The sequence below is a fragment of the Ammospiza caudacuta genome, chromosome 21, assembly GCF_027887145.1.
Source record: "Ammospiza caudacuta isolate bAmmCau1 chromosome 21, bAmmCau1.pri, whole genome shotgun sequence".
Classification (NCBI taxonomy): Eukaryota; Metazoa; Chordata; class Aves; order Passeriformes; family Passerellidae; genus Ammospiza; species Ammospiza caudacuta.
The window spans coordinates 4,795,717-4,812,938 of record NC_080613.1 but is presented as its reverse complement, the minus strand read 5'-3'; the positions used below and the strand labels follow the sequence as shown (position 1 = coordinate 4,812,938).

Here is a 17,222-nt window from a genome sequence, read left to right as displayed (position 1 = left end):
GAGTTCTGTGTACGCTGAGAGCATTTTTAAGGAAGTGAAGTCCTTTGTGCAAGCAGGGTGACAGATTCCTGCCTGTGCACACAGCTGATCCCACAAAGATCTCTTCTTCCCTGTCCATCTCTGCAAGCATCCAGGGTCCAGAGCTGGCCAGAGGCTCTGAGACCCCTGCAGAGTCAGATCTGTGGGAAAACAACTTGGGTAGCCCTTCTAAAGAGGTACGGGATTTCACATGAGATTTTGGGGCCTTTTCACAGGTTTTTTTCACAGAATCATAATTAGTTGGGGTCGGATGGGATCTCTGGAGATCATCCTGCCCAACCCTCCTGCCAGGGCAGGGTCACCTGGAGCAGGTGACAGGTGGGTTTGGAATGTTTCCAGAGAGGGAAACTCCACACCCTCCCTGGGCACCTGTTCCAGAGCTCAGCCACCCTCAACACAAAGAAGTTCTTCCTCCTGTTGCGAGGAAACTTTTTATGTTTTAGTTTATGTCCATTGCTTTTCATCCTGTCACCGGGCACCACTGAAGAGAGTCTGGCACCATCCTCGGACACGCCGGGGAGATATTGACATGGATATTGACATGGATTGGTGAGATCTCCTCTCAGCCTTCCCTTCTCCAGACTGACCCGGCCCAGCTCCGCAGTGTCTCCTCACCAGAGAGCTGCTCTAGCCCCAAATCCTCTGGGTGTCCCCTCACAGGACCCTCTCCAGCCGCTCCTTGCCCATCTCGCCCTCAGTGCCCAGCCCTGGGCACAGCGCTCCAGATGCGCCTCACCAGGGCCGCCTGAAGGGAGGATCCCCTCCCTCGCCCTGCCGGGCCCGCTGCTCGGACGTTTCTCCCGGGAGCCCCCCCTGCCCTTCCCCGCCCGGCCGGTGCCCGGAGCCGGGAGCGGGGCCGGCATCGGGCGGGAGGCGGGGGCGGCGGAGGAGGAGGGGCCGGAAGGGGATGTGACCGCCCGCCCGCCGGCCCGGGGGTTCCGGGATCTCCCTCGCCGCCTCCGCCGCCCCCCGCCAGTCCCGCAGCCCCGGGCTACCCGCGGCCCCACGCCCCGCTCCGCCCGCCCGGCCCCGCTGCCGCCCGCCCGCCCGGGGATGCGGCCGGCGCGGTCCCCCCCGGCTGCCCCGGCCCGGCTGCTGGGCAGGACCCGGCCTCCCGGAGCTCCCCGGCCTCGCAGCCCCGCGCCCGGCTCCGCCTGAGGCAGCGGGCACGGGGCGCCGGCCCGGCCGCCCCAGCGCTGCTCCGACGCCGCCATGGCCCCGCCGGGCCCCCCGGCCCCGAGGTAGCGGCGCTGGAAGGAGCCGAAGCCCGGTGACCGAAGCCCGGTGACCGAGGAGCCCCGGTCCCATCCCTGCAGCCCGGGGAGCGTGCGGAGCCCACCGCGAGCTGCTGCTGCTGCTGCTGCTTCGCCCGGAGAGCTGCCATGGTTCCGGCGCACCTGACCCTGCTGGACTTGAGCGATACTTGAAGCCAAATCCCCGTGGCTCTTTGGCCTTTGCTAACTCAATGCTATGCAAAAGAAAAGGAGGAAAAAAAAAGAAACCTTGACACTAGCTGTGGTGGGAATGGCTGTTTCCTGCCCTGGGTGAGCCCGTGTGTGGTTTCTTGCTTGTGAGATGAACTGATTCTCCTTTCCCCGGTGGAAGACACACTACATATGGCAACCTGAAACTTTGGTACTGCTTGGTCATTGCTGAGCGGTTGGAACTTTTACTCGTTTGTTTTGTTTGCTTGTTTTCTTTTTTTTTTTTTTTTTTTTTTTTTTTTTTTTTTTTTTTTTTTTTATAAAGTCACCTAAGGAGCCTTGTTGCTGTCTTCAGGAGCATTGGAGGAATTTGTCTTAATTCTTCACCTCAAGTGACTTTATCCCACTGTGAGTGCCGCCAGTGCACCCACCTGAGTACCTTCCTCCTTCAAAACTCCTTCCCAGCCTGGAAGATCAGGGATCACGGACTTCTTCGGAAACTTCTCCTCCTGGGAAAGGCTGCCCATAGTTACTTTATGGGGCAGCAGCCTGGAAAAGTTCTTGGGGACCAAAGGAGGCCAAGTCTGCCTGCCCTGCACTTCATCAAAGGAGCAGGGAAGAAGGAGTCATCGAGGCATGCGGGCCCACACTGCAACGTCTTCGTGGAACATGGTGAGAAGTTTCTCCTTGTAACAGAAACTATTCCATTTGGTTTAATTTTGGTTTGCTGAGCTAGGTACAATATGGATTTATTCAAGACCATGGAGCAGATACAGACATGTACTTTATGGAAGTCTTGTTTTCTTTCTCTTGCTGCTTAATGCAAATCTTCTGTGATTTGTTTTTTAAGAAAATACTTGGGTCAGATTGCTTGAAAGCTGGGGAGCGGTTATTGTACAGCTAAAGGTGAAATGCAAGGAAGTAACTTTTTAACATTGTAAAAGTTTCTAATTTCTGCCTTGGTTATGTTCTGGTTTGCAGTCTGGGGAAGTGTTTGATCCTTTTTGAGTTGCCTGTGTCATAGTACAAACCAGCCTCAGCCAGTGGTGATGCTGTGGTCAGTCACAGGTGTTCTTTAATTATCTTTACTGAAGGGACTTTGCTACTTGGAAGGGAAAAAAACTTTATTTTGGAAAGTTCGTGAACTTACTGCTGTTGTGAAAAGAGTTTCTTGTGGCATTTGGAGCAGCTTTGCTCAGTGGTTTCTCATAGCTGGTTAAACCTCCATCCTGTGCTGTGATGGATTAAAGTGCTAGAGACCAAAAGTTTGGGGTAGAGCAACCCTGTCACTTGCTGGCCTTCTGCAAAGTATGGGAGGAGTTCAGAATCTCAGGAAAGAAGCCAAATGAAAAACTCTGTAGGACTTAGAGGTAGATTTGGTGACTGCATTAAATTCTTCCTTAAACAACAAAAACCAACCAAACGACCCCCTCCCACTCCCAAAACTGTAAACTGAAGGCATCTCTGCAGAAGTGAGGTGCAGAAATGCATTGTTTTTGCTTAAACTTTGGAGTAATCCTTGCTTTTGCACAACACTTTAAAAATTCTAATACAATATTAGAATTTTAAGAAATTTCTTTGAAATGACGTGCTGTCTTTGGCTAGAGAATGTGACTTTGACAAAGCTTCTGCAACAGTTTTGTCTTGTAGAGGAAGTTTATCTGTGAACAAAGCAAAACTGCATCTGTAATCTTTACAGAACTAAAAATTGAAATATTTGCTGTGTCCGAGAGCACAATCTAGTTAGAGGAAAAGTTTTGATTTGTTCTTACTTTTAAAGGGCTTTGCTTTCTAGCTTTTTCTCATTCTGTGTTTCTAGAAGGGCCCAAGGAATTCTCTGCAGTGTTCAACAAACACACAGAGATCCCATGTTTGTACTGCTCTGCTGAATTACTGTTTTGAGTTACTTCAGTGTTTTATTCTCCCATACAATGTTTGTGCACTGAAGAAATTTGAAGTAATTAAGGGAAGGTTAGAGAGAATACCAGGGCTAATTTGTCCCTCTGATGTTAAACCTGCTGCTGTTTTTTTTTCCTTGCTTTCAGTGCTGTGTTATTCCCACTCCTCCACCCCCAGTTTGGTTCCTGCTTTTACTACTTTGGACAGAGTTTCAAGGTCAGGTGAGGTACAGCCAGAGCACTTGCTGCAAGCAATACAACGTTCTTAGTCCCTCTGGTGCTTTGCTGTGGCAGAAAAGCCAGAAACATTCCTTTTTGATCATCTAACAGCAACAGGCAGATGGTAACTTCTTGCCAGTGTGACCTGAGGTCAGCAGATCCCAGTACATTGACGAGGAAAAATGGTATCTCTAATGTCCATGTGCCATATGTCCACGAGAGACCTTGGTGTCTTGATTTAGAAGGGGATAAACTTGAAAGGGGACATCAGGGCTAGGACATCTGTTAAAAGAACTGCAAAAGATCAGCTTCGTTTGTACACATGAGGAAAAACTTCTTCCTTTGAGTGGATGAAAAGGTTCTTCCAGGTCCTGGCAGTAGAAGGCAGTACCACTGTTGTTTGTTCAGCTCTCTTCTGAGTTTGGGCTGCTCCTGTCCTGAAAAATGGCATATTAAAAATCTGGACAAATTAGGAGGGAACAAAGTTCGTTTTAGAAAGTTCTTCCTTTTCCTTTGTAATTTACCTTTGAAATACATAGACTGACATACTTTATAATTAATGAACAGATCAGTATTTAATGCCTTCACTTTATTCAGTTATTGTCCCATGGGTTGTAGTTCATAAAACTAAGATTGGTGTTTTTCCAGGGCTTAAATATTTGCATGTTTCCCTTTCAGTATGTTATTATACAGTTTCTTCTAAATACCAAACACTGTATCTGGTTTCTCTGTTGCACTGTGGGAACTGGTTTGTCCCGGGAAAATTGTGTTTCTGGCTTTTCATAACTAAGAAATGCTTAAGGAGAAATTCCATGGTGGGCCACTTAACCCCCTAGAGACAGGTGAATTCTTAAATGTACTTGTCTGAAGTTCTTGTGTATTAAAGCCCATGATAAAACAAACACGAGAAGTGGAACTTTTGGTAGCAGGGCTCTCCTTTTAGGGTTATTTTTATAAAGGTATTTATGATCCTGGTTTGGTGGAGCATGCAGAGTTCTACTGAGGCTCATCCAGCAGGCACTTAGTGAAAGATCTGGATTGCTTCAGTGGTACCAGATTTTGGCTGAAAGGGTTGGTGAATATTATCAGATACTAACAATGTAAGGCAAAATAACTTTCAGCAAAGTAATTCTGTTTTTCGGTCATCACACTCTCCGTAGCACCCAAAGCAACACATGGAGAGGCTTCTGAAAAGCCAAGGAGGCAACTGGCCAGAAATCAGCTCTGCTGGTGCTCAAATGTTCTGTGAGAATAATGCAGAAAGGCTCTAAATTTTGTCCTGAGCTGACAATTGAGGAGTGCCTTAAGGGGAATAAAGTAATCTATGGGCAAGTTTTGGGCTTGTCTCTTTGTGCTGCTGCTTTCCCCACGGAGGGTGTTTTACAGGCTGGAGTTCACGCTCGTGTCGTTACCCTGGGCAGCAGAGTAGCCCTTGCTGGGATTTCACAAATTTCACCCTGATGCAGATTACTCCAGCTCACAGCTTGCTTGCAACCTTGAACTTGAGAGGAATTATAAAGGCAAACTTTGCTTCTTTCTCTCTGCTTTCCTTGGTGAGAGTTGAGTCTACAATCACTGCTTTTTGGGGATATCAGCTGAGAAAAAAGTGTGGCCAGCAGACAGTTAAGGGGAAACACTCTGTCAGTGCACCTTGAAATTGGCACACTAGTGTATCTTGTGCCTTTCCAGAATGTTAATTTCAGCAAAACTCAAACTTTCTGAAAAGGAAGGTGTGTGCTCAGAGGGCTCAGCTGTGATCCCAGAGTTGGCAGGAGCTGACTGGAGGGACTGGCAAACACCACACCTCCTCTGACTGGCTCTCATGGAGGTGTTGCTGTGCTGAATGATGAGCTGATCCCCCAAAGCATGTTGGTAGAACAGCATCTCCGAGCAAAAGCAACACTGGAAGGCTTCAAAAATGAACTCTAATTATTACATACATGATGCTGAGATGAGGAGGAGATTGATGAAGCACTCAAACAAAAATGGCCTTTTCATAGTCTTTCATAGTGTTAAAATGTGGTCTTAGAGTTTCTCTTCCAGCAGGTGAGTGATAGGGGAGGTTAAATGAGCTGTTTACCTCACTGTAAAGAGAGATAAACTGCAGAACTGGATCCATTTTTCTTAAACATTTAGTGCTGAATATAGCTGAAGTCAGCCAACTACAGCCTCTGTCATATTAGATCTGAATTCTTTTTCTTACAAGGGTGCTGAAAGATTTTACTGCTTTAATTAGGAAGCAATTGTGCAAAATGGATCTATAGCACCAGCTTGCCACAGCTGCCAGTTGGAGATGTGCCCTGTACAGTTCACTGTGAGGAAAAACCCCAGCAATTAAAAGTACCATTTCCTACATTATCGATTAAAAATAAATTTTAAGGGTCTTTATGTTTAATAATCTATCTTGTTTTATGCCGTTAAGTTTCATGTTTCAAGTACTTCAATTGTGAAAATGAATAAATTACTTTATAATCGCTTCTAAGCATATCCTGGGCTGATCCCACAATGTGGGCAGAAGGGCAGGGGGGGAAATTCTTCTCCTTCTTGCTCCACTATGCTGAGAGCCCTCCTGCAGTGCTGTCTCCAGCATGGGAAGGACATGGAGCTGTTGGAAAGAGTCCAGAGAAGGCCAAGGAGAGCTCCAAGGGCTGGAGCTGCTGTGCTCTGAAGACATCTGGGGGTGTTCAGCTCAGAGGAGGCTCCAGGGAGGGCTCAGAGCTCCTTCCAGTGCCTAAAGGGGCTCCAGGAGAGCTGGAGAGGGACTTGGGACAAGGGTCTGGAGTGACAGGACACAGGGAATGGCTGCAAGCTGAGGGTAGATGAGATATACAGAATAAATCCCTCCCTGTGAGGGTGGCACAGGCTCCCAGAGAAGCTGTGGCTGCCCCTGGATCCCTGGAAGTGTTCAGGGCCAGGCTGGACAGGGCTTGGAGCAGCCTGGGGTAGTGGAAGGTGTCCCTGCCCATAGCAGGGTTTTGGAACAAGATTTGGATCCCTGGAAGTGTTCAGGGCCAGGTGGGACAGGGCTTGGAGCAACTTAGGGTAGTGGAAGGCGTCCCTGTCCATGGCATTACCTTCAAGGTCTGATTTTTGTACTCATTATCCTTTATCCTACAGGGGAGCTCAATATGTCTTCCTTATATGCAATATACATTTATTAGATAGTCAATTGCCCATACAAGGAAATGATTTAAATGAGACTCCTTCCATACTAGAACTGTTTCTTCAAACCCATGTACTTAAAACCCCTGCATTTATCTCTTTCCATTGTACCTCAGGGAATTTTTATACTTTGTCTCTGCTTCACCAACTGCAAAACCTGAGACTTCAAAGAAACTGCTTTACTACTCCTGACTCCACTTTAGACCATTCACCTGAAATTGGATCATTAGCAGTGGCCTAATTGGAAGCCATTTTTTAGTCTGCCTTCAGTATTTCAGGTTTTCATTCTGAACTGACAAAACTTTCTTTGTTGTCAGGCTGGAGATTTGGCAGCTCCCAAATTTCAATTTCCATCTCTATTAGGAGAGACTTATCTCCAGCTTTTGGGATCATTGCTTATGAATCCAACTTCACTGTGCCTCAGTATTAGCCTGGTTAATGCTGACATCTGCTGCATGCTGAATGCAGATTTGTTTACTGCCTCTGACTGTATACCTTCTCATCATAAAAATCACTTGCTGTATTTTTTTTTTTTTGCTCCAATTATCAAATACTACTAGGTTTTGCTAAGAAGCTCTTCCACAAAACTTGATCTATGGTTGGAATATATATGGAAAGAGACCTAAGACTTTCTAAACTGCTTTTCCACAGGCTGAGGTGGATGATGATGATGATGGGGAAAGGCTAATCCCTTTCCTGGGCAAAAGCAGTTCTGTTCTGTGCACTGGCTAATCTTTGATAACTTGCCATATTTAAGCAGTTGATCTCCTTCATGACTAATAGGTAGTGGTTGCTCATAAGCCAGACTTTTATTAACAGATTATGGTAGTTCTGCATTCTTATTTACAAATTTTAATAGGGAGGCTGTGGTAGGAAATCAGGACAGGGAGGCAGGAGAAGGCTAGAGGGTATTAGCATAGAAATCTTCCTTTGTAGGAGATCATCTCTTTCAGCACACTTCAACATTCTAGTATTTTACATTGGAATGTTTAAATCTGAAGCTTGAAAGTGAGGAGTTGACACAGTCCTGTTGCTGAGAGTTGAGAGTCCTGACTTTCATCCCTGTGCTCTCAGTGTCAGGCTCTGTGAGAGTGCAGAAAGGTGAAAATGGCCTTGGAAAGTCTTGTCCTGCTGACAATCTCTTTAGGGTGGTGATGCTGCTGTTGCGTTGTGCCTTGGAAGAACAGGGATGTGTTTCCTGTGTAGGAACTGTGACAAAGCAGACAAGAAATAATTGGGAGAGTGTTTTGATAGCCCTGGTGTGGATGGGACTGCAAGCAGAGCCTTGGCGGGTGCCAATGAGGAATGCTCTTGGCTGGCAGCAGGCAGTGAGGATGCAGAGCTGCACGAGTTAGTCCGGCTCTTCACACCCAGCTGACACCAGTGTTGTGTTCAGTAAAAGTTCAGAGCACCCTGCCATGGGTTTGGGCTGTTTGGAATATTTCAGCATGGCCGGGACATTCCTGCAGCTCCCTCAGTGTACTTGAGCCACCCTGTAAAGTTTAAAACCTGGATGGCTGTGTGGGTGGACATGGGGTGTGTTGCAGGTGCCATCTCTTTCAGCTGTACAAAACACTCTGATTTGCATTTACAAAGACTGAAGGAAGTGTTTGAAACACTAGTGACCTTCTGGAGTATTTTTGCAGATGGAAAAATACAGATTTTGCTTTCCTTGTTCTTTGGCAGGGGGAAGGGGCTGCCTTCCCTCTGCAGTGTGTGTGAGGAGCGGTGTCTGCACCCAGCAGTGTTCTGTCAGTTCAGCCATGCTGTGCCATTCTTGTGAGAAGGAGTTGGTCTCCTTATAAAAGCTCTGTTGTGAAGTCTTTTGCTGTAGGAGCATCCAGGGCAGTTCCAGCAGAGAGAGGGACTCTTGCTTCTTTGCTTCTGTGACTCCCTTATCACTCAGCTCTTACTCTGCTCTATGTTGATTGAAGATCAATCTAAACAATCTGTAGAGGTTATTAATCTGCTTGCCAGAGTGTCCATTTAATTGGTTTAAGGAGGATTGTTGGGCAAAAAGGTAATGAACATTCAATTTTAGTGAGTAAAGCTGCCTAAGGCAGTGTCTTTTCTTAGTTCTTAACTAAATTAGTTCTTAGTTAGTTCTTAACTCTGGTCTTTAAACTTCTGTGTTTAATGCCAGTGTTACACTTAGATATTATCATTAATTTTTGTGAGATGGCTCAAAGTTTCATCATGCTGGTGGCAAAATTTGATATAATTCTGCTAGAATGGTGTGTTGTGCTCTGGGAGGAGTCCCTCTACACATTTCCTTGTGTGTCCTGAATACCAACTTTCTTTAGTTTTTGCTTAAGTACTTTCTGAAATTAGTGTTGAAATTAGATTTAGGGTTTTTTCATGTATATTTTCTTTTTCTCCAGCATTTTTTCCTGGCTGTCACCAGCTGGGTTGTGAAAAGCAGGAGCTTGCTTTTATGCAGAGTGATTGCTGCTAATTTACATGGATGCGAGCAAGCTCATCATTCTTTCATGAGTGAGGAGACTGCCTGATTTATGTTGTGTCATTTCTGAGCACTGTTTTTACCTAATGAATAGAGTTTCACAACAGATTATTAATCATTAAGACTTTGGTTTCATTGTGTGTATTAAAGAATCAATATTGCTACATGTTGCCTGCCTTGAGAAGCTGCTTATCCATTAGTGCTGCTTTTCTAAGGCATTCTGGTGCATTTATCATTTTGGCTGACTTAGTTCCTACCTTATTCCTGCCACGTTTTCCAGGGCCTGAGCTGTGTCCAGCCTGCCTCTCTGCAGATTCCTCCTTTGAAGTGCTGTCTGAGCAGTAGCAAATGTTATTTGCTCCAGTTTCTCCTTAGAGCTCATGAAATAGTAAAAGGCTGGACCTTCCTCTGCTGTGGTTTGCACTCCACATTTGCATCAAAGAGGGAGTGATGGCCTCAGAAACTGGGAATAACGTGTGATCGAGAATATATTGAATTACATACTCTGCTGCCTGTTAAATGCTGGGTTTTGGGTGGCAAGGCTTGCTGAGGACAGGATTCCCCCACTGTCTGACCTGCTGTTTGTTCCCTGTCCAATGTCCATCTCTGCTGGAAGCACAGGGTGACCTGGGCATGTTCCCTGTGCTTGCTGTCACTCTGAGCTGCAGAGGAGGAAATTTCATTGCTCTGCACACCCAGCATCCAGCACACACCCACATGGGCTCTGTCAGGTTTGGTAGTGACCCCAGTGAGCTGATCTCCTGCCACTCCACACCTGGGGGAACTGATGGCTAATTCATGGCTTTTTTTTGTGCCTGTGTGTTCCCAGAATCAACAAGGTGGTTTTTCCAGAGGCTGAATGTGTGAATGGTAGTGGGATAAGGACATGGAAACTTTAAATAGGAAATTCTTTGGGCTTTCAGGAAATGTTTGCTCTGTCATTTGTGCTCAAGTTGCCCAAGTTCAAAGGCTCCTTGTTATGTTCAGCCTCATTTAACATACCTGGTGAGGGGCTGTTCCCAAGCTCTCAGCTCCTGGCCTGACCACAGGGCTGTTATGCAGCAAACACAACTGTTTTCACTTGGGTTTTTGTGAATGAAATTATTTAATTAATTTGAAGTGTTTAAAATTATTTACTTAGTTAAAATTTAAGCTTTATTACAAAGGTGTAAAGCAAATGAAATTGTCATTTGGGGCAGTGGCCACCAGATGTCTTCTGTGACTCTTCACTAACTTGCTCTGATTAAAACAATCCCTGCAGTGAGAATCGTCTTGGAAATGAACAAAAGTTAATTGGTGAGAACCAGGGTCAGAAGTGACAACTGTGAATTTCAGAAATAGTGGCTGTCAGGTCTTTTTAGATACTACCAGAACCTGTAATCTTTGTGTGCTTGCTTGCTGATGAAAAAAGCTTGGTAGGTGATGTTTGCTTTCACTGTTAATGGGAAAATCTTGCTCCTTCATCTCCTCAAGCTCCATTTTAGCTCATTCTTTGTTAAAAAAAATAAAAGAAAAGGTTTTCAATTTTGCATTCTTTTTCACTTATTGATGTCTTCTGCAATTGGTCTAATTCCCCTACTTCTTTTGTTATGCTCACTGACTTTTAAAAGATATAAATACTTTCCTGAAATTAATATTAAATATTAGATTCCTCTCAGTATAGAAATTGATTTGGTAAATCCTCTTGTAGCATTGAGTTCAACATTTGTGATCATGAGCTTTTTATGGCAAGGATGCTCAGGGAATATCTGGAAACAAATTCAGCCTGTGACACTTATTTACACAGTTGGTGTTGTCTGAATGTCAGAATTGCTCTCACAGAGCTAATGGTGGAGTTAAATTGTTATGAAGTCATAACAATGCTCACTAAAGCAAAGCTGTAATCTAGTAATACTCTATTTTACTTAAATCTCTTTTGGGTGGGAGAATTTTATAATAATGAAGATTTAGTGCATCTAGCAAAATAGTTTAAGCTATAAATTTGTATGTATGAACGGGGCTTTCTTTTTATTATTTTTATTGGCTCTAACTTCTTTTCATTCCTGATATAAGTCTGACAACACATAATGTTCATTTAAAAACTACATCCCATTTTAGCCTGAATAACTGGAACAGCTATTAGAGCCATTGTTGTCTGGCTACACCTCATGTTTGCAAATAACTTAGGAAAGCTCAAATGAAGAGTTTTGAATAAATGCCAATCTGTTATTTCTTCTTTAATATATTTAGCTGGATGGATAAGAAGCTGCATTTGAAAGTCTCTGCAATTAAACCATTACTTCTTACAAGACTTATTGATGGATTGCACTAAATGTGTTTGTCTTTTTTTTTTTTTCTCAACGTGCAGCTATTTAATATAAAATAGATGTCCTTTACAGGAAATGAACTGGAGGGAGGACAAAGCTCTTCCCATCATTTGATACTGTTGATGTTCATCTAGAAGCTGTAATTTCCCTGGGCTCTGCAGATTGTCTGTTATGTCTAAATAGTGCCTCCCACGCTGAGGGTGGATGTCAAGGTGCTATCATGTTTCAGGTTTTAAGTAGTAATTATTGTTATGAGGTGATCACATAAGACAGTGTAAGTGTTGCTCAACCTTTCAAATTCCATGTCATTGGGGGGAAAAAAATCTGTTGTGGAAACTTCAGTCTAATTTAGACCTCACTGTGAGAACTGCTGGTGGTTTTTACCTTGCTCTTGCTGAAAAATGGGATAAAAAAGGCCTTTCTGACCACAGGTACACCACCAGATGTGGTGTGGGTTGTTGGGCTTGTGAAATACAACTTGGAGACATAATCTGGGAGTTAATTCTGGATTTGCTGCAGCAATTAGTCTGGAGAGGGTCAAATCCTGAAGGCTGTGGCTGGTTACCAACACCACTGAGCTACCTCTTAAGTAGGTAATATTTTGAGCCAAGCAAAAGGAGGAATTAGAATAATAAAGGTTGGATTTTTGGAGGCAAATGCTAGCTTGAAATGCTAATATAATCATCTTGGTGAGTGCAGTTTTGCCTCTGCAAAGCAAAGGCAGTGCATGACATTTCATTGAAGACCTGCTGCAATGTTGATAAGCCGACCTCTCCTGAGAGGAATTGTGAACTTCACTGAGCAGCAGCATGGCTTTGTAATCGTGGTTAAAAACACAGGATTTGAAAAACATTAAATGAAAGTAGATCAGTGCTGCATTCATTATCAGGTAAGGATTCAAAGAACCGTGAAATGTTAACTTGAAGTATTTTGCATTCCACTCATAGGAATAAGTAGCACAAATCCAGGGAGGTGTTTTTGCTCTGATTTGTTAGCTTGGGGCTGCTTTTCCCCAAAAAAGTGAATATTGCATTGTGTTTGCCATGTCCACATCATTTAGTCCTGCCTAACTAGAGAGGCATTAAAAACATGGAGGTGAAAGTCACAGACACCAAGAGAGCCGTGGCTGTGCAGCTCGGACATCTCTGTCATCCGCAGCCTTCCCAAATTAGGAAGTGGTGGGCTTCAGCAGCCAGGGAGCAGGATGATGTGGAGCCCCTGGAATGAGACACATTTCGTGGCCATGGACAGGCCTGAATCATTGCTGGGGGTGCCTCGTCACCCCAGAGCCCTGAGTCACAGCAGGGGCAGACACAGCTCTGCCCGGAGATAAAGGGTGAATGTTGTGGCTGAAATGGGGAGATCACCACTCAGCCACTTCTGAAATAACTACACCATGTGGTAGCCAAAGTGCTTGGCTGGGCTGAAATACCTTGGCTATTCTACCTTTAAATCGCTCCATGGATGTCACAGTTTTTTAATTCCAGATTTAGGAGGAAGATGGCTCTTCTGTGGTTATGAGGCTTTCATCTGCTGAAGTTGTATTTTAGAAAGTTGGTGTGCTGCTTGTGAAATGCTCCCCTAAGGCAAACAAGCCCTTTGGGGAGGGGGACTGAGGGCTGGAGTGACTCAAACAGGCATTTTACATCTCAATTATTAATACAGCACTTTTTATGATTCTCAAATTGGAATTGCTAGAAGCTGAATTTTAAAAATGTAATAACTTCTAAAATTTTTAGGAGTAAAACTAATGCTGCGCAAGTAAAGGTGCTGTCTTCTACTCCAAGACCTCTTTACTACAGCCTTGCACAATCACACTTGGATTTGAGCTCTCTTTGTCTTGCTGCAGTGTGTCCTGTTTGTATCCATGGTCAGCCATGTGGGGGTGTCCATAAGGGATGAGTCCAGGGGATTTCTGCAGAGTAAGGTCTTACCTGAGAGTACTCAAACTCAAAAGGTAATTGCAGGGTGCATTCCTGGCTTATAGTCCAATTCTGATTTATTTAAAATGGATCCAAATAAGCAGTGCTATTAAAAATTATTATCACAAGGATGCCGGATGCAAAGCTGAACAAATGGATTTCTTTTAGACTACAACAAATTGGATTAGAGTGTGTTGGATGCTTCCCCTTGTGCCTCTCTCCCCATCAAAAAAAGGTATTTAAAAAACCAATCTGAGTGCAATGACCTAGGCAAAAAATGGATGGAGGAGGAGGTGTGTGAGAGAGCTTTTGCTGAGTTCTGTCAGTGCACCTCCACCTTGACTCCATGTTGTGGTGGGGCTGAGCTGTGTGAATGCAGCTCCTGCCCAAACAAAGCCCCACAGGAGCCAGAGATGTTGGAATTCACCTCCTTGTGCCATGCAGCACTTCTCACTCCTCTGGAGTACATATCACCCTCCCTGACTCCTGATTTCAGGGGCTGACATCTCAGTCTGAGCATCCAAGGTGTGTGGCTGTGGGGAGGGGATTGCTTTTAGCCTGGGATCATACCTGGGGTGTTTTATGAAGCTTGAGGAGCTGTCCTTGCCAGGGGTTGGCCTGGGGGTGTTTTGTGAGATGCACAAGTAAAAGCAGATAGCAGGGATGGGGGAGCAGAGCCGTGGAAATGTTCTTTCCATGTTCTTTTCCAGCTTCTCCAGGGCTCTTCTGTGAGCCAGCCTGGGTGACAGCTCCTGTTACTGTGACACCACAAATAAACCACAACAGGGACTTTGGATCCTGCTTTTCCTTGTGCCACCTCCACTCATCCTCCCACACCTGCCCTTGCACACAGTAGCAAAGTGCTACTAAAAGCAGACCAAATAATACAGAAAAAACCCCAGCTTTTTCTTTGCACCTGACATCAGTGTTACATTGCAAAGAATAATTGAGATTTATTTCAGTCATTTCTCCTCTGTGCTGGGCTTGTCCTTGGATATGTAAAATGTATATTTTTAGGCTGGGTAATTGAGGTTTGTGTAGGCAGTGATTCCAGGGATGCACTGGTGCTGAGGCAGATGAAGTCCTGTGTTATTCCTTGTACCAGGGAACAGCATCACAGATAGTTAACAAGTGCCTGCTTGGATTATTCCTAAGTCAAAACCAGATCCTTTATCTTTATGTTCTTTGCCATCATAAAGCTGCAACTTCTTGTTCTATAACCCATATAAATGGTTAATAAGATTTCTTCATAGGAGGGAAAGAGGGTTGAAAGTGTGGAAGTGCTTGAAGGTCCTCAGAGATGGAATAATTTGTTTGCTGATTTGAATTGGAAGCTCTGCCTTTTGTGCAGGCATTGATGCCAACATGGAACGCTGTGCATGTTTATTTGGCTTTGATTTATTCATTGGAGTGGGTGAAGATTAAACTCTTCTGGATAACACCTCTAGTGGATGCCTATCCTATTGGCACCTAAATTTGATCCTTTGAAAAATCTGTGTTGTATATCCCAGATATTTCACACTCATCTTGTAACTGCTCACCTTTTGTCTTTCAGTGTGTTAAAGCTGTTTATTTTTATGTGTTTTGATTATTTTGGAGTTGGTTGTTGTTGGCTTTCTTTGTCTCTATCAAATTGTTTCTTTTTTCTCTTGGAGAAACAACTGTCCATTTTCAAATTGGATGCTCTTGCAGGTTGAGTGATTGCTTTGTATTGTGTAAGACTATGGAAATCCTGCTGTTGAGCTGAAGCAACTGAAATCCTTGTTTAGAAAGGAACTAATAATTTCCTACTGCCTGCTGGAAAAGGTGTTGGCCTGCTCCTGCAGGTGACCTGCCAAGGATTTAAGAAAGAAAAATTGGGTTTTATCCTCCTTTTTCCTGGTTTTAAGATGGTCAAAGCTGGCATGAAAAATAGTGATTTTCAGAGAGGGGCTTTGTCTGCCCAAGGCAGCAAAAAAGAGCAAACCTAATCTTGTTTTTCTTCTCAGGTCAGCTTTAAGTTCTTGGATATATTAGCTTGCTATTGAAAATAATATTTTTTTTTCTTTCTACCCCTTTAAGTAAAGGGTGATGGCTGCTTTGCCCACTCAAATTGATATTTTGGCATCCTTCTATACTTGTTCCTTCTTGCTGCTTTTTGGGGAGATTGTCTTTAGGGATTGGCAGTGTCCTTTTTGGGGCAGCTGGACTTGAAATGCTGGTGGCATTTGGGTAAAGTGACATTGAGTCATCCCTGACATCCCTGCTGTCCTCTCCCACCACAGCCTGTGACCCTTGAGCTATTGATCACTGCTTCTAATTAAACATGCAAGCTGGTGTAACTCCTGAGCAGCCTGATGGTAGGGAACACTTTAGTAGTCTCTAAGGTGCAAAACACCACCTCCAACAGCTCAGTGGAACAAGAAAATCAGACTTGTTTTTGGGCAACTTGCTTTTTAGCTTTTTTGATGACATGGATCAAAGCTTTTAGCCAAACTCATCTGTATGACAGGATTGCACTGAACGAAGCCTGAAGGATTATGTGGACAGGAGGCTGTTGTGAGTTATAACAAGAAGCTTTGTTTTGAAAACCTGTGTTTTTCTCCTACCTTGCAATTACAGGGGATGGGACTTGGATTTCCACTTTGTTCTTGCCAGTTGTTGAGGCCTGACCTGGAGCTTGCTGGGAGGTTGGCAGTGTGATTGCAGCACTCTGGAGCAGGACAGACACTTGGGACTTCCAGTTCAGACACTTTCTCTCATCCAGCCTGCAGGTTTTTATCTCTTTTAACAAACAGTCGCAGAAATTGAAGAAACAATGCACAGGTTCACGTCTCGGCAATTTCTCTTCTTCCATGAACCCTGACCAACACAGCAATGGGAAAGAAAGAACATAATTGTAGCAAAATGTTATGTGTGTCTCCTTCATTCTGCAAAGCCTGTATTTTAGGGAAGATTGTATTGCTGGACTCAATAGTCCAGAAACATTGTCCTTCCATTTCCTCTGCATTGTCTCTTTCCTACAAATATTATTTTCATAAGATGCAGTCAGAACGAATGCCTTATATATATATATATATATATATATATATATATAAGTCTTTTCTATATCATAAAATAACTATTCCAGTGAGATCAAGTTCATCCTTCATCCATATTCAAAGGAGAAGTCTTAAGGATTAATAAAAAGCTGAATCTGGAGGAGGCCATCTTGCCTTCATGATCCTTTGGGCTTTGAGATTTTGGTTCGGAGCATTTGGTATTTTTTTTTACCTCATGTCTGGGGACATTTTATCATCCTCCTCTTTCCTGTTCCAAGCAATTACCATTTATTTTATCTTCAAGCAGCAGCCTGTGGCAATAAATTTTAGGAAATTCCTCCCCGCCCTTTATTAAGCCCCACATAATAGCTTCCGCTACTCACTCATACATTCATTAGGAAGAATTAAACGAGTGCTGGCTCCCATTAGCAGAGAGTTTAATAACCTCTCCAAGGGAAGGTGCAGCAGATTGGAATAAATGAACAGGAGCAAAAACAAATGAAATAACTCCATAGAATATGCTCAACTAATTCATTCTTAGAAAAACTACTTATTTACATGAGCGTCGCACTTCAGAAGTTGTCGGTTTGAAACCCCTGGCAGAGGAGTCCCTGAAGATCTACAGGCAGTGACAGTGGGAAGGGTTCTGGGTATTTTAGGGAGAGAAAGGGGATTTTAGTGTGTCCTGCCCACTTCCCCAGCTGCTGGTGCTGTCAGCAAGGCTGATGGCTGTGCTTATGGACTGCAGGGAGGACATCTGTCCTGCAGGAA

General features: G+C 44.2%; 1 protein-coding gene across 1 annotated transcript in view; it reads left to right on the top strand.

Annotated features, from left to right (window-relative positions):
- The first annotated feature begins 1,858 nt into the window (after nucleotides 1–1,858).
- The window catches only part of ABL1 (ABL proto-oncogene 1, non-receptor tyrosine kinase), a 75,852-nt gene continuing 60,488 nt past the window's right edge, over nucleotides 1,859–17,222 (top strand). The window contains exon 1 of the mRNA XM_058818123.1: nucleotides 1,859–2,135. Within this exon, the coding sequence (XP_058674106.1) occupies nucleotides 2,000–2,135 (136 nt within the window). The 5' untranslated portion in view covers nucleotides 1,859–1,999. The remainder of the gene's footprint in view (nucleotides 2,136–17,222) is intronic.